Here is a 25,474-nt window from a genome sequence, read left to right as displayed (position 1 = left end):
ATCATTATGCGGCAGTCGTTTGATTGGGCAGACCCTCCAAGGGGCCTGAGGGTTGGGCAAAAGGGAGCAATTTAGTTGTATTGCTAAAAACGACCTGTGTATTTTAGAAACCGTTGAGATCCCCACCCGATAACCATATATAGCATTGCTGGGCATCAAGAAATAAACAATATCTTATAAAAATAAGCCCTGGTGTCTTTCTGCACCCCTAAAGACTAAGTTAGTTTGTTATACATCTTTGAAATCATTGCGATCCCAATCCCATAACCATATATAGTATTGTTGGGCATCAAGAGATAAACAAAATAATGATAGAAAAATAGGCCCAGGGATCTTTCCCCACCCCTAGGGACTCAGTTTGTTTGGTATATGTTTAAAACCATTGAGATCCCCACCCCATAACCACATATAGCATTGCTAGGCATCAAGAGATAAACAATATCCTGTAATAAAATTAAGCCATTGGGTCTTTCCCCACCCCTAAAATCCTAGTTTCTTTGTTATATTTTTGAACCATTGAGATACCCACCCCATAACTATATATAACACTCTTGGGCATCAAGAGATGAACAAAATAATGATGAAAAACTAGGGTTTGCCCTACAGGTAGGGCGTAAGAATTGTACCTGCTGCCCCCATTGCATGATCGTAAGAGGCGACTAAATTTGGGATCTTATCTTTTCTTTTCTCTTAACTTTCTTCTTCCTAACGTCTCCCTTGACACTGCCTCACTTTTGGCCTTCAGTTGAGCGTTCGCCCCTGTGATGAAGGCTTTGGTTTCTGTCCCCTGGCCGAGACATACCAGAGTCTTTAAAAATGGTAGTTGCTGCTCCTGCTTAGCGTTCAGCATACACGGAGTTGGACGACTGGTTCGCCCGTTGTCAGTATAATGTGACCGGGTGGGGTGTGCTGCTGGGTGTCTTCGGCAGTATGCTTCAGTGAGGTAGCACTATAAATCGGCAAAAGTTCCGGCCTATCACAAGAAGACTTAACACGAACATACCGCAGCCTCCCAAAACACACATACGCACGCACGGGAGGCCGTCCTTAAATGACCTTAGCTGTTAATAGGACGTTAAACAAAATAAACCAAACCATCCCTAGGGACTCTGTTTTGTTTTTTTGTTATATGTTTAAAACCATTGATATCCCCACCCCATAACCATATTTAGCATTGCTAGGCATCAAGAGATATTCCCCACTCCTAAAGACTTAGTTCCTTTGTTATATCTTTGAAACCACTGAGATCCCCACCCAATAACCATATAAAGCATTGTTGGCCATCAAGTGATAAACACAATCACATTGTTAAAAAGGGCCCTTAGGTCTTTCCCCACCTCTTGGGACTTTGTTGTTTTTGTTATATCTTGGAAACCATTGAGATCCCCACCCTTAACCATATATATAGCGTTATTGGGCATGTTGTAGAAATAGGCCCTAGGGTATTTTTCCACACCTAGGGACTTGGATTCTTTGTTATATCTTTGAAACCATTGAGATCTTCCACCCCATAACCATATATAGCATTGTTAGACATCAACAAATAGAGCTGTTAACAAATTGAACATGAACATTATTTTGAAGTTTGATCAAATCAACCAGGTGAGCGATACAGGCCCTCTGGGCCTCTTGTTTTGGTCACATCGGCATATATTTTTTACGGGTACTGGTACAGGCTGTCGTTTGTGAGATCACAGACTTAATTAGATAATATGCTCTTTTATGTCAGTGATTCCTTCAACTGCATAATTTAGGTAATTAAAACTGCGTTTTGAAATCGAAACACTGCATATAAATTGACGGTAATCAATAGCTCGTCAAGAAATGTGCTCCAATTATAGTATATATAAACATGTGTGTTAACGTCCCTGCTTGAGACCTGTAAAAGTGGGTCTACGTCAAGGAAGCATCACCACCGGCCCGGACTTTTTCACCATATGTATATACATCCAAATGAACCATAGTCGATACATTTCATTAGAAAAAAGCATAGAAAAGTTTACACAAAAGTTCAAATGTATCAAACATTATCAACTTAATTAGCATAGATGTAATCAGAGTCTATATTTTATATTTTTGTGTGAATTTCCAGAAATCAATGTTGTCCTGAATTCGACAAAAACACATTACGAATCTCAACTATCAGCAATAGGAGGAGTCGTATGACGTGAGGAAAATGCACCGAACACATATGGGTATCTTCGACGAGGTCTAAACATGTACGAGTAGCCTCCTCTTCCTTGCTGCTGGAAACGGCCAGGGATGGTCCCGCGTCCGTAGTTACCACGGTCGTTCCTCGACTGATCCCCGGAATCGCCAAATTTGTGCTTAGCTGCCGATAATTCCGCTGCAAAGTTTAGATTGTCTAACGATTGTCCGCTTAGAGCAGAAGAGTTATTTTCCAGGCATTTAAACAGCGTACTAGTCTCACTGTCAAACTTACTCTTTACGAGTAGTTTGGTTTGGTTTGGTTTATTTTTTTAACGTCCTATTAACATCTAAGGTCTAGAGCAGCATACTCGCTCCCTAGAAAGTTAATATGAGCCTGCATGATAGTAAGCATTTGATTATGTTTAGGTATCTCCTGATCGGATGCTTCAAATAACGGGTACATTTACTGATAACGGACAAAATATTTGGCAGTCTTTCGATATTCCCTGTTTGGTACCTTGCATGCGTAGATGTGTCGGACGCTTTACTTAAGATAATGAGTCCTTAACTACTTGGTACTCACGCTTAATCCAAGATACGCTAGTCGGGAGGGGCTTCGGCCCTAGCAACGCCGCTAAGGGGCGGTCTGTGAAAATCGGCCATATCTTTTTCCCGATATCTCTCAGTCGCTGCTCAAACCTACAAAACTCCTCCGTTTGCTTGTCAACCTGTATCGAAATATTAGATACTTTGTCTAAAAGTTCGTGTAGCTATTCTTAGAGGTTTCAGCATTGGCCAACTAGCCATAATTTTGAAGAATGTCTATCTAATTAAAATCAAGATGGTCATTATAACTACGTTACATACAGTTGTTCATGTAACGTAGTGAGAATGACCATCTAGATTTTAATTAGATTGGGAAAATGTCATCTCACAAACCTGTTAATAGAATATTTAAAAATTCTATCAATTTTAATTTTTTTGATAAGGGCCACCATCTTGTATTAAATTAAGCTCCAAAACAAAACAAAAATCACATAAATTTACAACTTGCACACTTAATTACCCCCCTCCCCCTGACAAAAAAGGCTAGATAAAAATCAACCTGTTTTCAACATATTTTACATGTACATGTATTGCTCAGCCCACACATCAAAAAATTGAAACTATTCTCACCTGAATATCCAATTAATAGGCTCCGATGCATTCACCTTCCTATTAATCTTTTGCCCTAACTGGGAAAAACCAACAATCTATGTTTGATTTGGTTATGTGGTTCCTGAAGTTGATTATGTTGAAAAATAATACAATCTGTCTGGCAAAATTCAAATCCTTCAATATGAGGCTCACCACATATCAATCAGCACTCGTATTTCTCCGAAAAATCTTCCGTCGGTATTTTTTTCATTTGATTAAGATTAATCTTTTAGAATTTTGAGCTTGTCAAACCTGTTTCATAGCGAATTAATAAGGATCTTATATGAAGGTTCAACCTGTTTTTAAATGATTAAAATTGGAGATAAGTAGAGAAAAGATTCGTCTTACAGAGATCTAATAAAGATCACTCGGTGGTGGGCGCAAAAAGCCCTCTGAGATCTCTTCTACCTGGCTTTGATAATCAAAATAACAGATACTGTGAAAAATGATCAAGTATCTATTGTGGTCTCGACTGCCCAGATAGTTAAGGTCACGCATCCAATTAAACAAAGCAGTTGTAACTAGTTGTTCTGTATAGAGCCGATGCGACCTTACGTCAGTTTTCTGGGTTTTTATTTTATTTTAAAATTTCTCTAGCGGAGGAAGTCGCAACGACAGTACTTGTTATCTCCCGTTGTCCATTAATGACACTCAACAGTCACATACTGTTTCTCAAAAAAAAAACCAACAAAAAAACATCCGCTTTTCCCGCAGCCGCCGATAATGCTAAACAGGCATCGTTCAGTTCTATATTAATTTTTAACTGATTTTGATCAATTCATAACGGTTAATCAATTTTACACTCAAGACAAGGGTAACGGAATAATTTCCTTGCCAAAAAAAACAGTCGCCCTTTTTAAGTGCGAGGAGCAGATTCAGCACATTTAATTGGTTTGGTTTATTTTGTCCAACACCCTATTACAACTAAGGTCATTTAAGGACGGCCTCCCGTGCGTGCGACATGCATACGTGTGGTGAGTGCGTACGTATGTTTTTGGAGGCTGCGGTATGTACATGTTAAGTCTCCTTGTGATAGGCCGGAACTTTTGCCGATTTATATTTTGACAGTACTGTTCAACAACATACGAGATGATTTAGCAAAATTTTGAAAGGTCCGAAAGCTTTGGTTTGCACGACCATATATGACTGACCAAATTGATTTAATTGATGTAAACCAGCAAGTCAACATGTTTTGCATTTATTATAACATTTCATATTCTTCAATGCACGAAAGAAAAAATAATCGCCTTTTCTGACATGCAGTTGGGTTACAGCAGGCACATTCTTTAATCGTTCATGCGTGGCAGTATTTCATTTATTTATTGTCTCTTTTTCTCACATTTAATTGACCCTAAGGAAATTTCAAGTGTTGATTGGCTGTTAAGATTGCAGGATATACCACCCCTGCATGGGTGTAAATATTGTATTTGTTTCGTTTAACACACTCTTTTCTGTCCTTTATTTGGCCCTAATGAAATTTCAAGTGTTGATTGGCTTTTACGATTGCAGTTTTAAAGTATGGTAAGGCAAAATAGAATCCTTATCTATTTCAAGACTAGATCTAATGAGAGACAAGCGGCCCATGGGCCTAAACGGTCATCTGAAAAAACCCACTTAGAGCAGGGACGCAGCCTCAATGTGAAATGCTCAAACCAGCATCATTATAAAAGTGTCTGTTCGCAGCAAGTTATGTTTTATATTAAATTTGGTATTTTATCCATTTTGGCTTGAAGGTGAGGGTTTGAATGGGGGCGAAATACTTTCCCCAGGGATTGGACCTTACACATTAATAAAAAATAAATAAATAGATTACCTTTCCCGAAATATGAGCCCTGCAGGTAGGTAATAAGAATAGTTTGGTTTGGTTTTACTTGTTTGACGTCCTATCAACAGCTAATGTCATCTAAGGACGGCCTCCCGTTCTTGCGATATGCATGCGTATGTTGAGTGCGTATGTGTGTTTTGGGAGGCTGCGGTATGTTTGTGTTAAGTCTCCATGTGATAGGCCGGAATTTTTGCCGATTTATAGTGCTACCTTACTAAAGCGTACTGCCGAACACGACCAACAGGACACCCCAACCGGTCACATTATACTGACGATGGGCGAACCAGTCGTCCAACTTCAAATATGCTGAGCGCTAAGCAGGAGTAGCAACTACCATTTTAAAGACTTTGGTATATCTCGGCGATGGGACAGAATCCAAAGCCTTCTTCGCAGAGGCGAACACTAAAGGCCAAAACGTGAGGCATTCTCAAGGAAGACATTATGAAGAAAGTAAGAAAGTAAGAAAGAATAGAAATGATAGAATCCCTAATTTAGTCGCCTTCCACGACCATGCAATGAGGGAAGCAAGTACACTTCTTACGCCTAACTGCAGGGGACCACTGTGAAGTGAATAGATGCACACTGCACAAATCTTTTTCATTTATATTCTTCAAATTACGTACTCCATAATAACATGCAAAACCTGTATAACTATTATTGCACCTAATCAGAGCGAATAGTATGTAATCAAATGCTACATGTAACCTCACATTATATACCCCGCTAATATCCATATATCCATAATGGAAACCCCTCTAACCCCTTTCACTATGGCTATTCTTCCGTATCCCTACCTTTCCTTCTCTGTACGTGACACTAGAACTTAAACCCCATCACGTATATCCGTTTACGTCCCGTCCCCTCCCTACACAACGACCTGTCCTGATGCCCAATGTGCCTTTGCCGAAGTTTGTTTTCTTGACACCTTGGGATGTTGTTAGATGTTCATGTAAGGTACCGAGAAGATTTCCCATTGCACGATATCGTAAGATGCGACTAAATTTGGGATCTTGTCTTTTCTCTTCTTTCTGAACAATTTTCTTCTTCCTAATGTCTCCCCTTGACAAAGCCTCACTTTTGGCCTTTAGTTCAGCGTTCGCCGCTCTAAGGAAGGCTTACTATTCCTGCTTAGCGCTCAGTGGGACGACTGGTTCGCCCGTTGTCACTATAATGTGACCGGGTGAGGTGTCCTGCTGGGTGTCGTTGGCAGTATGCTTCAGTGAGGAAGCACTATAAATCGGCAAAAGTTCCGGCCTATCAAAAGGAGACTTAACACAAACATACCGCAGCCTCCAAAAACGCATACGCACTCACCACATGAGCTGTTGATAGGACATTTAACTAATAAAACCAAACCAAATGCTTAGTAAAGTCTTGGCATAACTTTTCTATCAGCACCCCAATCAGTTTTGAAGACTACCTTTATAATATTAAGTGCTTTAAGGCATTTAGCTTTCAGGTGATTTATTTGCGACGGAAATAGGAGTTTCTGTCAAATATTATGCCCAGAATCAGATTGTTTAACTTCTGGGATGAGTGTACCGTCAAGGGAGATAATTGAATCATCGTGGTCTTGCGTAAGTGGCAAAAATGCATACACACCGTTTTAGATTTAGAACATTTGAATACATTTCCGTTCGCCCAAATCTGGAGTTTATTAAAGCATTGCTGTTATTAGCTTTCAATAATGTGTTTTGATTTGTAACATATCAGGAAATCATCAACGAATAGAGAACCTTGAACTGGAGGGGAAAAGTTTTAACAATATTGTTTATATACTTTACCTTTTGTTCTTGGGGCATAGTGTGGCCACAAACATGGTTTCCAGAAATGCAGCCTTGTGATGTCGGCTATCAAATACTGCTTCGTCAGAATCTTGCCCTTGAATACATTTGGGATAACGATGTACCGAAAGCAATGACATGTTGCGATCACAATACGAAAAAAACGACCAATTAGACGTTCGGATCTAATGCACCAGAGTGGTCTTATCTCTAAGCAAAATCCCCTAGTGCAAGACAGAGAAAATGTGTCGATGTGTCAAAGACGAGAAATAAACAATTCTGGAAGAAATCCTCACCCCATAACATATATATACATAATTGTGTTGATTTCAATGACGCTTCTCATTACTCTATACAGAAACTCGTATAACCAGCCAGTACTGTGTAGATTGAGAGGATTTAATATATTTGTAATTTCGGAATATGGCTGAACATGCAGAAAAGAAACTGCTTAATGTTAAAACTGATAGAATTGTCCGTATTTATTGAGCTAGAACTGCATCGCATGTCACATACGGAGTACCGAAAGTCGTCTGCTAGGATTTTTGCATTTATCGCCGATTCTTAGTGATTTCCCTGGATAATACGTACGTGGAGACTTTTTGTATCTAAGAATAGCTGCTATAATGTAGGATTTAGGGAATAGCTGCTTTTTTATAAACACGAAAATGTCTATAGTAAGGCAATTTCAGATAATACAGTGTTTAGAATGTAAATATAATTATGTTTACACAATAGTCTAACCATTCTAAGCCAAATTGAGCTGAACAAAGAATTACAAGAAACTTGTATTCCTACTAATCATATATAAGAAAAACAATAGTTTTGAAAGGTAATTCTTTGGGGCAGATGACATATTCCATGTACAGGTGCTCCAAAACTTCCCACTCATCATTTCATTTTTCACTTCAATATTGAATGATGATTTTGCATTACAGTTAAAATGTTACCATGTTTAGGCAATATTATTTAAAAAAAATATCAAAACTTAGTTTAAATGACTATTTATTTAGCATTTTAAAATTTGAAATTGCTAATGTCACTTTTGACAGAAATTTTACAGAAAAAGGTGACGTTAGCAACTACTTAAATTGTGTCATTCTCCTTAATATATATCGAAGACGAAAAGATTAATGTGCAATTATTTTATGACTGCATGGCTACACAATATAAATCTACAGAGGCCATTGTCTTAGCTGTACATTTAACATAATTCCTTTTAATAACTGTTGCTAATGTCACATTTTGACAGAACGTTATGTTGCTAATGTAACATGTTGACAGAACATTTTGTTGCTAATGTAACATGTTGACGGAACATTTTGTTGCTTATGTAACGTGTTGACAGAACATTTTGTTGCTAATGTCACATTTGACAGGACATTTTGTTGCTAATGTCATGTTTGACTTTTGCTAATGTTACATTTGACAAAATATGCTTGGTCTTGCAAGGAAAGTTCTTTTTTTTTAAAGTATATGAGAATGTTGTTGTTTATTTGGAACAATATATACCAAAAGGGTAGACAATAACGAGGAAAACGTTACTTTAAGGTGAGCATAGATTTCTTGCTCCACGTGTTGAATGTTTACCATGTCAAATATTGATAGAAACGCCAATTACAACCTCGTTACTCGTACAGAATTAAATTCAAGATCGAGATGGCCAACTGCAGACATCTGGTAACTCAGCCCTGCCCAGAGTATCTGTTGAACTGTGACAATGTATTGTAAACTCGGTGGATTTCGTCTTACTGTTGATGAATATGAAGTTCACCATCAAAAAGTTAGTCGTAATATCTATCGGTCTTGGTGCAGAGATGACCATTGTTATTGTACCAGTATATTTTTTTTGTATGATGCTTTGATATTAAATTTTCTTTAAAATAAAAATTGTTAAATTGTTAAGTTTTCTCATTGTTCAGTGAGCTGTATCTATTATTGAACTTTTCTACATCATCAATAAAACAAAAATAACAAAAGGACGGAGAAAAAATTTATTTCATAAAATGCATGCCATTTAAAAAAAGGATCTGCCTCTTGTGTGGGGACGTGCCTTGGGAAGTATTTTTTACAGGTCTGAAAGAAAAAGAGAACAGATTAAATAAAACGATGTCTTGGGATATTCACAGAATTATTTTGTGACATAAACTGAAAACATGTTGTCTTGTGCTATTTGTAACCTGCTGCTTTTCTCAAATCCTGCTCGAAAATATTAACCTGGGCACTCTAGTGCGAGAGACCTGAAAATGGATTGAACTGGGTTTACCAGCATGTACCTGGTATCTCTAATTTGTTCAGGGGAATATCAACAAATGAATCATAATGTTGACTGACATTTGATATAAAGTGTTCATTGTTGCAGCATTTGTCCTCTTACTTTTTAAAGCAAATATTCATTTTATTATTTACCTTTGAATATGTAGAATATCCGTGATCCTTGCATGATGATATCTGGGGGATTGAGCTGCCCAGCAACATCATCATGCACAATGGTATGCACAATATCCCCCTCCTGCCACTTCCCTTTCTTACAGCTTGTATAATACCTAATGAAAGGCCAATCATCCACCTGTGAAAATATGAAAAAGTATTTAACTACCAGAAATATAATCAATACTGGAAAAATGTTGCCTAAAACTTCACCAGAATTATCTGTGTGGGAGGGGTGGGAGTTACTTATATTAAATTTGATGGGTGGAGGGGATTAAAAATCCCAATTCTTATAGTATTCCCTATACTAAAATATGTTTCAATGTTTGATGGATGGTGGGTCATCTGAAAAATGTTAATGCCTCCCATGAATTCCTCCCACAGATAATTTTGGTACAGACCTTATCATTACCAAGTGGTCAATACAGCGGAACTGAGTATAATGTGCTGTATGTATGTAGGGAGTCTTTTTTGAATTTGTACTATTTATCCGTGTAATTCATTATGTATATAATTTTGCAATATGGGGGCTTAAGATTTTCTTAAATTCACATATGTAGTATTGCAATACTTGTACAATTTACTCAGAGTGACTACTGTGCATTACAACAGATTTTCATGTTTATCAATGACACATTTTGTATTTTAACAGAAATTTGTGAATAGTACTTGTTGCAGAGCATCTCTTAAAAGCAACACTCAAAAACTCAACAAATAAAACAAAACAAACTGTTATCAAACATCAACAACAAATCAAAACTTTATGAAACAGTTAAGGCTACAGTTGAACAACTGAGAAAGAAAAAAACAAAAACATTTGGATGTGTGTGTGGGTTCTTTTAACCTTAGCATGCCCTCTGACAGGCTCTGCACCATACAGACAAAACTTGCACCTTTAAACTTAGTGGGGGTTGTTAGATGTACGTTTATTAATCTGAAAGTAATTTTTTATTAACTTTCAATGTAAAATAAAATAAGTTAAAAAACTTTTAACAAAACTATCACTGATCATCTAATACTTACAACAGCAGGTAGAATTGTTGTGCCATGAGCAATTTTTAAGAATTGCCCTGACTTATAACTGAAAGATCATTAAAACACATAAAAGTAGCTTTTTTAATAAAACTTGGGCCCAAAAATACAAGTACCTTTTTGGAATTGCAGCATCAAGATAAATAGACTTGTTCAGTAACAAAAATTAAACCATAGTGTCAAGGACAGACCTGAATCGGAGGAAAGGTCTTCACCGAGGTTTGTATTTCAAACTAAAGCTGTATGGGCCATATAAGATTTTTTTTTAAAAGAACATGCATGTGCACAATGTTACAACACAATATTTAAATTTTGAATAATTTATCTTTGTTCCTCCCAAACATTTAAGGTGTATGCTTGTCTTGACACAGATAATTTGTCAAATCAAAGGAAATTAATTGCGTGGACTTTTTCTTTAAACTGACCTTGGCTGAACATCATCAGCAGTGGGGGGTTGTACATCAATGGTGGCAGGAGGCTGCTCATCAACAGCACCTGGGGGCTGAATGTCTAAAGTGGTGGGGAGCTGATCATCGACAGCGGCAGGAGGCTGATCAACGACAGTGGCGGGTAGATGATCATCGACAGCGGCAGGAGGCTGATCATCGACAGTGGTGGGGAAATGAACATCGACAGTGGCAGGAGGCTGATCACCAACAGTGGCGGGTAGCTGAACATCGACAGTGGCAAGAGGCTGATCATTGACAGTGGCAGGAGGCTGATCATTGACAGTGGTGGGCAGCTGAACATCAACAGCGGCAGGAGGCTGATCACCAACAGTGGCGGGTAGCTGATCATCGACAGCGGCAGGAGGCTGATCAACGACAGTGGCAGGAGGCTGATCAACGACAGTGGCGGGTAGCTGAACATCGACAGTGGCAAGAGGCTGATCAACAACAGCAGCTGGAAACTGAATGTCTAAAGTAGTGGGGAGCTGAACATCGACAGCGGCAGGAGGCTGATCATTAGTAGAAGGCAGCCGAGTGTCTACAGTGGCATGATGCTCGTCATTAACAGCAGCAGGGCTATGAACATCTACCTTGACGTGGAGCTTCACATCTGCAATGTCCTGTTTTAGGGCATTGAAACTGCAAAAAGAAATAATTATATTATTTAGGTATTAACTTGAATATGTTTTGATATTAGGGAGCCATAACCTCAAAATTAAACATTACAATCCCTGTGAAAATCAACATATATATTAAAGGATTCTTTCCTCCGAGAAATTATAATATGCCGCTCTATCAGCCAATCAAAACAGATGTTACAAATTGAGACGTCATTTTTACGTTATAATGGGCTAATAACATAACTTCATCAGCCAGTGAAGAAATATTTTGCAAGCAAGGTTAAATCATAAAAGAAAAATTTGGGTTTACATCACTAAATCAGACATGTCTTGTCCCTTACCTTTTAGAGAGTGGCTGCACTTGATTCGTCTCACTTTGGTTACCGGTCCCCATAGTCCTTGTTTTCTGTACCTACAAGATGAAAAAGATGAGAGAAAATTACCAACAAGAAAATCATACAGATCAATGCTTTGTTTTCCTTTCAAGTATAGAGAAATAGTACAAGCAAATTATTAGGACTATTCCATAATTAATCGTGTGGGGAAGGTGGGAGGCACCTGTATTAATATATTATGGGTGGTAAGGTTAAAACCAGATCTGCACATTATTCCTTATTTTAAATCTCAATAATATTTGTTGGGTGGTGGGGTCTCTGAAAATGTGCATCCCACCCCTCCCATATGGTTAATTCTGGAACAGCCCTTACCTGTTCCTCCATCATGGACATCAATGTCATATCATCATCTGGAAAGCCAAGCAGGGAAAGCTGGTCATCGTCCTCGAGGGCCTGGAACAGATTTAACATCAATTATTATATTTCATTATATTTGTCTTCAATAAGCCTCCTCCCCTACAAATTTGAATAGTGAAGTTTAGGAAATGCTTAATTTGAACCATGTATATACCAGTAAAATCGATGTCAACAAATATGCACAACTAATGAAGTGGGCATATTTATGAGCATAGGCTTATAAATTTGCAGATAAATAAGGTACCTTAAAATAAAATTTTGTAAAAATGCACTCACAGTGAGGAATACATGCAGTGTTCCTTTTGTATTGAAGTTGCTTTCATTTTTAAATGCTAGTAAATAGTATCTGGAATTTGTATATGTGTAATTCATGTTATGTACAGCTATAACAACTTAATTGGATACATTTGGCTATAGATATCACTTACATCATTTTCAAGAATTTCCAAAATTCCACTGAGGCCAGATAGTTCCATGTCCTTCTCCTCTTCTGAATAACTGTCATCCACAAACTCTGCTGGAATTTGCAATGGCAAAAGTGGGACGAAGTGGTTTGGAATCCAATGAGAGGACCCCATATCTTCTCTTGTTGAAGTCCACATGAGGTAAACTTCCTGGTTGGCAGCACCTATGGGCATTATCTTTCTATTAAGATCTTTGCGAACATTGGGGTTTCCTCTTTGTGGGTACACACAGTTCACTACACAGTTCATCACTGTGGCAGCAGCAAATAGCTGCCATATGCCCATATATGATCCCCTCTTTGAGACTTCTAAAACCTCTTTCTCCGGATTGTATTTTCGGTAAGAATATCTCCAAATGTGTACTTTGGAGAATAACAAGCATAAATGCCTGGGAGCTTCCTTGCTTCCCGATCTGAATAAATAGCTCCTCTACACAGATGATGGTAATCTAAGTATTCATCTTCATTTTTTGCCAACTCCATAATTATCCTTACTCTCATCTCTTCATGCTTATCTTCATTGCCACACACATGCGCCGAAACCGACCGTGGCAAACAATTGCCGTCTGCAGCTACTCGCGCCGGATAAACTGAAGCATTAAGATCAGATGGAATGAGGTTGGATGCAATCTTGTCAATAGAAAATTTGTTTTCGATGATAGTAGGCCTACTTGTGAGTGAGTTGATATTAAGGACATTCATGTTTTTTGAGAAAGAATACACTTTGCACTTCAGTGCTTCGTATGTCGCACAATGCTGAAATTCATCCAGAATGTTTGAAAAGTCCATTTCCGGTGTTTTCTTTTTTGATGGTATCTTTTCTTTAGTCCCAGAATTTCTTGTTTCGGGTATGTTCTCCTTTGCTACCAGTCTCTCTCTTTTATTTGTGGAATTTCTTCTTTCTTTTATGTTCTGTTTTGCTGGTCTCTTCCCGTTATTTGCCGAATTTCTTGTTTCTGGTATGTTTTCTTTTGCTGGTCTCTCCTCTTTATTTGCAGAATTTCTTGTTTCTGGTATGTTCTGTTTTGCTGGTCTCTTTCCTTTATTCGCAGAATTTCTTGTTTCTGGTATGTTTTCTTTTGCTGGTCTCTTCCCTTTATTTGCAGAATTTCTTGTTTGTGGTATGGTCTGTTTTGCTGGTCTCTTTCCTTTATTTGCAGAATTTCTTGTTTGTGGTATGGTCTGTTTTGCTGGTCTCTTTCCTTTATTCGCAGAATTTCTTGTTGCCGATATGTTTTCTTTTGCTGGTCTCTTCCATTTATTCGCAGAATTTCTAGTTTCTGGTATGTTCTCCTTTTTTGTTTCGTTCTGTCCATTGCTGATTTCATCAGTGTTTTTTTCCTTTCTCTTTTTCCTTGTTTCCCCCATGTCCACTTTTCCGAATGCATTGACAAATCTTGCATTAGGGCAGTTGTTGCGATTTCCTGTCCTACAACCAATTCAGAAGCATGACAGGTTTCGCACTTCAAGTATGTTGGTCCCAGGACAGTTGACAATCTGGTGTAAATTCCTGGTTCCCTGCACAGTTTTTACATCAACTTCTTTCTGTCTTGAAATATCCTCTTTCGGTACAAAAAAGAATTTCCTTTTAGTCATTGTCTCATTTAACTCCAGATTCTCTTTACAAAATCTAAACATGTCTTCAGCGTTGTTAATAATAACTTTCCTGCTAACAATGGCCCTGTCAACAGCTCTGTTAATGATCCCCGTTTCAGCATCGCAATCTCCCTTCCCATGCTCAGATCCGAAGAAGTTTCGATTTACGGGTATTTGCGACTTTAACAGCAGCTTGAAAGGTCCCTTGGACTTAAATTGAGAACTGCACCCATCACTGAATAAGACCATTTCATCTATGTCTAAAGACATGTTTAAATGTTGATTTACTGTGGACTGGAAATGCTCCACCGCCTGATAATCATGATTGTGATCATCAGATATAATGATATCAGCTTCCCGTACAATACCTTCATCTGTCCTGTAATAGGAAACAATTGGGTGCATTGTAATCTGTTCCACGGTGTAGAAGACAGATTTGATCTCATCTTGGTACCGTATTTCTCGGTTTTTGGCAAAGTCCATTACTTGCATGACACATTTGTCTGGGAGTTCACTTTTTATCTGGTTGAACTGCATAGATTGCCACTTGTATGTGTGTACATGTTTGAAATATGTTGTTCCTTGTGATGGCTGTATAACATCCTTTAAGAGTTCTTCAATTAGTGTTTGTTTTGTCCCTGTCTTTGTGATAAGCGTTCTTTTTTTCTTGCCATTTACATCTTTGTATTCCCATCTGCTCCATGTTACTTTCTTGTCATTTCCAATGTCCTTGTAATAGTCATTTAAGGTCTGAGCGTAGTTGTTACAGCTTTCACATGTCCCATTAACACAATTGGCATTGTAGAATCTTTCACTGTCAGATTTTGGACACAGCAAAACTTTGAGGATATCCTCTTCAGTTTGTAGAGTTTTTGATTTATCTTGCATCAGTCTGTTGAGGGTCAAGATTTTGTTTCTGATGTTTACACAGTAATAGCAGCAACAGTATTCTCGAAATTTATTCGAAATTTTCCTTATGTTTCTTGGCCGCTTTGCTGCAAAACGCCCCAGACTCACTTTGATCCCAGATTCTCTGTTAAATTTTGCGTGAGCCTCGGATATCGACACCTGCATTAGGTACCCTGGACCCTCCTTCGTACAATATCGCTTCTGTGGGAGAACCCTTGAAATGTCTTCTCTGGTATAGAACTTCCTAATGGCTTCATTTACTTCATTTCTTTTGGCACCTTTCTTCTTCATTCCTGCCAGTGATGCCAGAGATCTTCTAGGGGTTTTGAATTTCCTGGCAAGGAATCTTTTGCTTTTGTTCACCGCTGACTTAGCTAGTTCTCTTAGTGCTAATTTCCCTATCTTTGTTTTGGTAAGTTCATCAACTGTGATACTTGTACTCTCAAATTCATCCACTTTGCTTTTTCCAAGCTCTATTTTTTTCTTTGGCGATGCGCTACGTACAAGGTTTTGTACTATTTTTGCAAATTTCCGTGGAGACTTTGGTAATGCCTTTTTTGCTTTACATGTGACGTTCCATTCTGTTTTTTTGGAAGAAAAGGGTGATGTGTGGTCATTTCTAACTTCCTTGCTGCTTGGGGCCCTGACACTGCATTTCTTAAGCTGTCTTTTCCTAGCCTTCCTTTCTCGTTCTTTCCTTTTAACCCATTCTTTTTTTTGGTATGTCATCTTTTCTCTTTCTCTCTGCTTTGCCATACGATTGTACTCTCTTTGTGACTGAATTGCCTGTCTGGTTTTGGGTTTGAGTTTCACTCGTCTTAATTCTGCTACAAATTCAGGATCATTTTTTCTCTTTTCCCTGTATTTTCTTTGCCGCGTTCGCTGTTGCTCTAATGCCTTGTCTTTCTTTTTCATTGATGTTTCTGTTGGGTGTTTTGCTTTCATTTCATTTTTCAAATTATCTCGATACTTCTTTGCCCTCTCTCGTTGTTTTTGTAGGTATTCTAAATACTTCTCAGGTTTGTTTGCCTTCATATCCCTTCTGTAGTATGTAGTTGTATGTGCTACAATATAAGAAAGACTTAATTATCTTGGTGAATCATTATTGTTGCATCTGTTTAAGTGGATGTTTAAAGACCTCTTCAATGTTTTAGGGATTTAATGTCCTCGCAATGTGAACAACTAATGTTATACTAAAGGGGCTGCCTTCAATACACATTTTACTTATGATTAGGTAAAATAAAATGTTTCTGCTTAGATTGAAATCACAAGATAGTGTTATTAGTAGCTGCTGGTAGGAATATTATTACTGTAGTTTTCTGAATTTTAGTAAGGTGATATTGAGATGACTTTATGACTATAATATTATGTACTGACTTTTTTAAATACCAGTTTATAGCCGCCAGACCTCCACTAAAAGACCTAACCAGGCATGTACATTGCCAGACTTTCAATACAAACAAGGCTACCATTAAAATATTGTTGTGCATTATTTTTTAAAAATAATTTAAAAGAATTTCTTTGTCAAGAATTAAAATAATGAATCATCATCATGCTGTCACAAATCATACAAGAACATCCATTATATGTTACAGTTTTTAAACTATTTAAATTTATATGTATGTACTTGCATTTTTAAAAAGACATGGGCTAAATTTAATTTAATAAGTACATGTTCCCACAAATTATCAGGAATAACAAATTTTCATAGTTACTGATCACAAATGCCCTGTTAAAAAATCATGCAACTACTTAGGAAATTTTGTAGCTTTTGTCAAAAAATAGGGTGTAAATAAATATGGATGAAACAAAATTATATTTTGGTAAATGAGGTTAGTCTTATCAACATAATTCATGATCTGTAGGCTAACCTCTACTACAGAACATTTCTTGAAACAGTTCTACCTGTGAATCTGATCAGAATGTTTGTGCCAAATATATATATAAAAAAAAATGAATTCGAGTCGGTCATGCAAAACAAACAATATTATTTCTGTCCAAATTCCAATATATTTCGTAAAAACTATTAATGAGGTGCTTGCAAAGTTGTCACGATGGTTCAATGTCGCACCTTATTTAAATATAATTGCCAAGTCAACTCGCCACACACAGGAAAACGGTCGTTCCAACTTCCAGAATATTAGATAATTTAATTGTAAAGATATTAGCCATCACACTTTAAAACACATTTGAGCAGTTTTTCGTAGTATGAGCGTTTTTATTGATGATTATAAACAAAAAACTCCCGATTCCTTTGCCTCTTGTTTACAAAATAAATTCCTTGTTTATCGGTGACGAGTTGTCTTATTCAGAATTATTCGATCTTTGAATAGAGATAACTGTCAAATCGCGGACGTTAGCATAAAAGTTTTGGTCAAAAAAGACGTTCGCAATCTATCGTGTGTATTAACAGACTTCCAATATCATTCAGATAACATATTTCATAGTCGCTGAATCAACGATTCGTTTATAAACAAGTTTGTCGTCATTTCAATACTTGAAACAGCGCCAAATGAATGTATTCGCTGTCTCGTCTGCGAACGTCACTTGTTGCGATCGTAACTTTCTTTGACATACAAATTCAGTTCATAATTACTTACCCGAACTATCACCCGCCAGCTTTTTCTTCGGCGCCATTTTGCTGTGTATATAACAACGATAGCGAACCTAGCGGTAGGAACTTTGACAATGGAAGGGCCGTAACTATCGACCAGCTACAAGCCGTTGCGAACGTAACATTCTTTAGGAAACGAGTTTGACAGAAATGACGTTCGCAAGATTTCTAACGATCTTTTAACACAGTTTTGGTATTCTTCAGTGATCTTTTGTCACTCAGAGAGGTTAATTTTGATATTTTAACACCAGTTTTTAATGTTGGTCATTTTGCATTAAAAATAAACGCGTTATTTTGATGGGTTCACGCAAGTGCGAACGTCACAAATTTTGACGGACAATGTTTGGAATTTTGACAATTGTCAAAAAGTGACAAATATTTATTAAATCTGATTTCTTTGAATAGTAACATTTATCATACAAGATAAATAATACATATTTGAAAATATATTTAACAGAAATTAAATGGTATTGTCATAATGATTAAGTACATTCAATTTTGATAGTCGTCATATAACCAGATCGGGAGTGGAATTCTGTCAAAAGCGACATTAGCAACGCTTAATTATTTCCTTTTTTCGTCCAAAATTATAATAAATAGTTTCATTTCTTTATTTTTTAGATGGAAAATGCAATTGTTCACACTAAAATCTTACAGGAAGTCTGAAATTCAAATGACTATATTTTATAACATCAGTAATTTATTTGACAGAAAATGGTACACATATATATGGAATATGTCAGATGTGATGTGTTTCCCTCAAAACCCCTATGTTCCATTTTTTGCCGCAATCAAACAATATCTAAATTTCAACCAATCAGAAACTTCCATTTCGTTATCATGGCAACACAGGTTTTCGAAAGTGGGACCATTGTTTTCGCCTTCCCTCAAAACCCCTATATACCAATTCTCACCGAAATCGAACAATATCTAAATTTCGACCAATCAGAGGCCAGGATTCCGTTACCATATGGCAACGGACGGTTTCGTAGGTGGTACCATTGTGTTCGGCTTCCCTCAAAACCCCTATGTACCAATTTTCGCCGCAATCAAACAATATCTAAATTTCGACCAAAACAGAGGCCACGAAATGGCGGCCATTTTGGAATTTCGTTACGAAACATGCGCGTTGCACACCTTCTGCCCCCTACCAATACTCATGTGAAGTTTCATAAGTATCCTTCCAGTAGTTTATGAGGAAATCGCCGGAAAAGTTCACCACGGAAAGATAGAAGAAAGCGGAATATTAATAAGTGCTAATTGTAATGGGGGCCATTACAGAAGTCCCCAAACCCCCGCAGTTTTGTTCAGAGTCCTGAAATACATGTACATACATGAAAATCGGACGATGTTTAAATTTTGGCCAATCAGAGGCCTGGAAAAATTGAACCGCAATTGAGGAATAACACACCTGCATACCAAATTTGAGCAAAATCAGAAAACATCGAAATTTTTACCAAACACAGTTCTAGAGAGGCAGCCATTTTGTCGATAAAAAAAGAGTTACGGTATTGTTCGTAGAGTCATACGGTATTGTTCGTAGTCACATTACATACCTATCTAAATTTTGACCAGCTTACCAAGTATATGGGGGCCCTCTTAATGCGCAACTGTCAAATAAAGTTGTCTTGCACATGTAGGCATACCTACAAATACTCATAAAAGTTTCTGAGAAAATGCATGGTGAAAATGTACAACATAAAGTGTTGTAACTGAAACTGCTACAGATGTTTCCCACACACACATTTCCCTGAGTTCAGGTTCCAAATACACTATATCTATAAACAATTATTTAAAAAATATTAAGGTTTTGTTTGAAATACTACCTGTACGTTGTTAAATATCCAAATTAACTGTTTCCGTATTGCTGCTCCTATTGTCCTGATTTGGTGTCCGTCTATTTTGTTCAAGAAGTTATCATAATGATGACATTGCGTTGGTATTGATGAAATGGCATTGATATTGATAACATGTTGGTATCAATAACATGAAAACCATATTCACAACTGGCAAAGTTACCTTGCCGAGTTGAAATAGTAGTTAGAGATGCTTCTTAGGTATTGATATTGATGACATGGCGTTGATATTGATGACTTGACATTGGGATTGATGACACGACGTTGATATTGATGACTAGACCATGGTTTTGATGACAAGACATTGATGACTTGGCATTGATGGAATGACATTGATTTTGATGACATGGTGTTGATGTTGATGACATGACGTTGATATTGATGACTTGTCATTGGCATTGGTGACATTACATTGACGACATGCCATTGATCACACGATATTGGCATTGATCACATAACATTGATTTTGATGACATGACATTGATATTGATGACTTGACATTGGTTTTGATGACATTACATTGATAACATGGTGTTGATATTGATGACTTGATATTTGTTTTGATGACATTACATTTATGACATGGTGTTGATATTTATGACATGCCATTAGCATTGATGACATTGATGGCATGTCACTGATGACATGACACTGATGACATTGTGTTGATATTGATGACTTGACATTGATTTTGATGACATGACATTGGTATTGGTGACTTGAAATTAGTTTTGATGACATAATCTTGGTATTGGTGACATGATGTTAGAATTGATGACATGGCAACCATTTTCACAACCGGTAAAGTTACCTTGCCGAGTTGAAATACTGGTTTTAGACGCTTCTTAGGTCTTGCAATTTTGGTGTCCTATGTCAAATCTACACTATTTCATAGAAGGGTTTTCTTGTTGGTTGTGGCCGAGCAATCCCCAAACAGCAGACGAGTAGTCACAAATTAAGCAAATTGTCTTCCTGCTAATATAGTTTATGGAACAAGAGATCAAAAACTTATGATATTAACTTTGACATCATCGCAGTTTGCAGCTCCTTGGCCGAGCTGAATGTTTTTCAGAGAGATGACAATTGCTTCATTGAAGCTGTAATACAGTGATACAATGGCTATTTCAGGAATGTCTTTAAATCCCTTGACATACACTAGATCAAGACAGGTACCTGCTTCTGTAGTAGGAACATGCACAAGTTGCTGGTAGCCATATTGTCGGAAAATTTGTTGATGTTTGCTGTTGCCCTGAAATTAGTCATCATTGAAATCTCCGAGGATGATCACTCAACTTGTTTTATCTAGTTCTGTAAGGAGGTGTTGAAGTGCATCAGAGAATGGGTAAACTTGAGGGCGATACACAGTTATTACAGAAAAAGTCATAAAAGTATTTATTGTAACTCCAACACATTTAAAGTTTTCGATTTGAAGATGGAACTCTGAATGTGGCGTATTCTCATATACAAATACTGCAACACCACCATGCTCTTTGGATGCAAGCTGCTGTTTTGCATGATATGCAGAATCTCGGTGCATTGCATGTATCTGGTCGTTTTGCAGAACTGATGGTGGGTGTACTTTCTTTTATCAAGCCACGTCTCTGTGAAACAGACTATATCAGCACCGTGTAAAATATCTGCGGTCCTTATGTCATCTGCATGTGGCAATAAACCTTGTGTATTGTGCATAACTATCCTCAAGTGAGTGTTGTTTTGCTGTTGGAGGTTTGGTTCGAGCAGGAATTTTGGCATGTTCTCCAAATATGTCTTTATTTCCTCTTGAGGCATTGTCGAATAGAAGGGGGTTTCCTGATCATACTGTTCAGTTTGTGCAGTGCTGGGAGTAGTACTAGTTGATGGTGTTGATAGTGAGTCATCTAACAAGAAACTGACACTTTCCTGACTTGTTTCCAACTCAGCCTTCAGTTTTTAATACTATCTTTTGCCTGGCGGACTTCTTCCAGCTCAAACTGGCGTTTTTTTGATGCTGCAAGATCCTTTCTTACTGACTTTGTATATTCTGTTTTTTCTATGAATACTTTCATAATGTTATTTGAGCTGTTTTCAGGTCATGAGCCATCTTTAATCTATCATCGGTACATTTTCCTACTGATGTCAGTGTGGCGAATCCTGCCATCTGTAGGGCACTTCTTTTAACGTCTGCCCTGCAGGTAGGGCGTAAGAATCGTACCTGCTGCTCCCATTGCATGATCGTAAAAGGCGACTAAATTTGGGATCTTATCTTTTCTCTTCTCTTCTTTCTGAACAACTTTTTTCTTCCTAATGTGTCCCTTGACAATGCCTCACTTTTGGCCTTTAGTTGAGCGTTCGCCCCTGTGAGGAAGGCTTTGGGTTCTGTCCCCTGGCCGAGACATACCAAAGTCTTTAAAAATGGTAGTTTCTATTCCTGCTTAGCGCTCAGCATATTGGGAGTGGAACGACTGGTTCGCCCGTTGTCAGTATAATTTGACCGGGTGGGGTGTGCTGCTGGGTGTCTTCGGCAGTATGCTTCAGTGAGGTAGCACTATAAATCGGCAAAAGTTCCGGCCTATCACAAGAAGACTTAACACGAACATACCGCAGCCTCCCAAAGCACACATACGCATTCACCACACGCATGCATGTCGCACGCACGGGAGGCCGTCCGTAAATGACCTTGGCTGTTAATAGGACGTTAAACAAAATAAACCAAACCAAACCAAACTTCTTCCAGCTCAAACTGGCGCTTTTTTTGATGCTGCAAGATCCTTTCTTACTGACTTTGTATATTCTGTTTTTTCTATGAATACTTTCATAATGTTATTTGAGCTGTTTTCATGTCATGAGCCATCTTTAATCTATCATCGGTACATTTTCCTACTGATGTCAGTGTGGCGAATCCTGCCATCTGTAGGGCACTTCTTTTAACGTCTGCCCTGCAGGTAGGGCGTAAGAATCGTACCTGCTGCTCCCATTGCATGATCGTAAGAGGCGACTAAATTTGGGATCTTATCTTTTCTCTTCTCTTCTTTCTGAACAACTTTTTTCTTCCTGATGTGTCCCTTGACAATGCCTCACCTTACGCCTTTAGTTGAGCGTTCGCCCCTGTGAGGAAGGCTTTGGGTTCTGTCCCCTGGCCGAGACATACCAAAGTCTTTAAAAATGGTAGTTTCTATTCCTGCTTAGCGCTCAGCATATTAGGAGTGGAACGACTGGTTCGCCCGTTGTCAGTATAATTTGACCGGGTGGGGTGGGGTGTGCTGCTGGGTGTCTTCGGCAGTATGCTTCAGTGAGGTAGCACTATAAATCGGCAAAAGTTCCGGCCTATCACAAGAAGACTTAACACGAACATACCGCAGCCTCCCAAAGCACACATACGCATTCACCACACGCATGCATGTCGCACGCACGGGAGGCCGTCCGTAAATGACCTTGGCTGTTAATAGGACGTTAAACAAAATAAACCAAACCAAACCAAACTTCTTCCAGCTCAAACTGGCGCTTTTTTTGATGCTGCAAGATCCTTTCTTACTGACTTTGTATATTCTGTTTTTTCTATGAATACTTTCATAATGTTATTTGAGCTGTTTTCATGTCATGAGCCATCTTTAATCTATCATCGGTACATTTTCCTACTGATGTCAGTGTGGCGAATCCTGCCATCTGTAGGGCACTTCTTTTAACGTCTGCCCTGCAGGTAGGGCGTAAGAATCGTACCTGCTGCTCCCATTGCATGATCGTAAGAGGCGACTAAATTTGGGATCTTATCTTTTCTCTTCTCTTCTTTCTGAACAACTTTTTTCTTCCTGATGTGTCCCTTGACAATGCCTCACCTTACGCCTTTAGTTGAGCGTTCGCCCCTGTGAGGAAGGCTTTGGGTTCTGTCCCCTGGCCGAGACATACCAAAGTCTTTAAAAATGGTAGTTTCTATTCCTGCTTAGCGCTCAGCATATTAGGAGTGGAACGACTGGTTCGCCCGTTGTCAGTATAATTTGACCGGGTGGGGTGGGGTGTGCTGCTGGGTGTCTTCGGCAGTATGCTTCAGTGAGGTAGCACTATAAATCGGCAAAAGTTCCGGCCTATCACAAGAAGACTTAACACGAACATACCGCAGCCTCCCAAAGCACACATACGCATTCACCACACGCATGCATGTCGCACGCACGGGAGGCCGTCCGTAAATGACCTTGGTTGTTAATAGGACGTTAAACAAAATAAACCAAACCAAACCAAACTTCTTCCAGCTCAAACTGGCGCTTTTTTTGATGCTGCAAGATCCTTTCTTACTGACTTTGTATATTCTGTTTTTTCTATGAATACTTTCATAATGTTATTTGAGCTGTTTTCAGGTCATGAGCCATCTTTAATCTATCATCGGTACATTTTCCTACTGATGTCAGTGTGACGAGTCCTGCCATCTGTAGGGCACTTCTTTTAACGTCTGCCCTGCAGGTAGGGCGTAAGAATTGTATCTGCTGCCCCCATTGCATGATAGTAAGAGGCAAAATTTGAGCAAAATCAGAAAACATCGAAATTTTTACCAAACACAGTTCTAGAAAAGGCAGCCATTTTGTCGATAAAAAAAAAGAGTAAAGGTATTGTTCATAGAACCATATTACATACCTATCTAAATTTTGACCAGTCTATCTAAATTTTGACCAGCTTACCAAGTATATGGGGGCCCTCTTAATGCGCAACTGTCAAATACAGTTGTCTTGCACATGTAGGCATACCTACAAATATTCATAAAAGTTTCTGAGAAAATGCATGGTGAAAATGTACAACATAAAGAGTTGTAACTGAAACTGCTACAGATGTTTCCCCCACACACATTTCCCTGAGTTCAGGTTCCAAATACACTATATCTATAAACAATTATTTAAAAAATATTAAGGTTTTGTTTGAAATACTACCTGTACGTTGTTAAATATCCAAATTAACTGTTTCCGTATTGCTGCTCCTATTGTCCTGATTTGGTGTCCGTCTATTTTGTTCAAAAAGTTATCATAATGATGACATTGCGTTGGTATTGATGAAATGGCATTGATATTGATAACATGATGTTGGTATCAATAACATGAAAACCATATTCACAACTGGCAAAGTTACCTTGCCGAGTTGAAATAGTAGTTCGAGATGCTTCTTAGGTATTGATATTGATGACATGACGTTGATATTGATGACTTGACATTGGGATTGATGACACGACGTTGATATTGATGACTAGACCATGGTTTTGATGACAAGACATTGATGACTTGGCATTGATGGAATGACATTGATTTTGATGACATGGTGTTGATGTTGATGACATGACGTTGATATTGATGACTTGTCATTGGCATTGGTGACATTACATTGACGACATGCCATTGATCACACGATATTGGCATTGATCACATAACATTGATTTTGATGACATGACATTGATGACTTGACATTGGTTTTGATGACATTACATTGATGACATGGTGTTGATATTGATGACTTGATATTTGTTTGATGACATTACATTGATGACATGGTGTTGATATTGATGACTTGATATTTGTTTTGATGACATTACATTTATGACATGGTGTTGATATTGATGACATGCCATTAGCATTGATGACATGTTGTTGATATTGATGACATGACATTGATGGCATGTCACTGATGACATGACACTGATGACATTGTGTTGATATTGATGACTTGACATTGATTTTGATGACATGACATTGGTATTGGTGACTTGAAATTGGTTTTGATGACATAATCTTGGTATTGGTGACATGATGTTAGAATTGATGACATGGCAACCATTTTCACAAC

At 38.0% G+C, this 25,474-nt stretch overlaps 1 protein-coding gene across 1 annotated transcript; it reads right to left on the bottom strand.

Annotated features, from left to right (window-relative positions):
- Positions 1–8,913: 8,913 nt before the first annotated feature.
- On the bottom strand, positions 8,914–13,011 carry LOC117343256. The gene is made up of 6 exons (XM_033905601.1): positions 12,669–13,011; positions 12,196–12,276; positions 11,830–11,900; positions 10,845–11,507; positions 9,367–9,526; positions 8,914–9,033 (listed from the first exon to the last, which is right to left on the bottom strand). Exons 1-6 carry the CDS (start codon positions 12,987–12,989, stop codon positions 8,914–8,916), a joined length of 1,416 nt encoding a protein of 471 aa, XP_033761492.1. The 5' UTR covers positions 12,990–13,011.
- Positions 13,012–25,474: the final 12,463 nt, after the last annotated feature.

Source organism: Pecten maximus, chromosome 15 (genome assembly GCF_902652985.1).
Source record: "Pecten maximus chromosome 15, xPecMax1.1, whole genome shotgun sequence".
Lineage (NCBI taxonomy): Eukaryota > Metazoa > Mollusca > Bivalvia > Pectinida > Pectinidae > Pecten > Pecten maximus.
The sequence above is the reverse complement of the archived record's forward strand: the minus strand, read 5'-3'. Positions and strand labels throughout refer to the sequence as shown.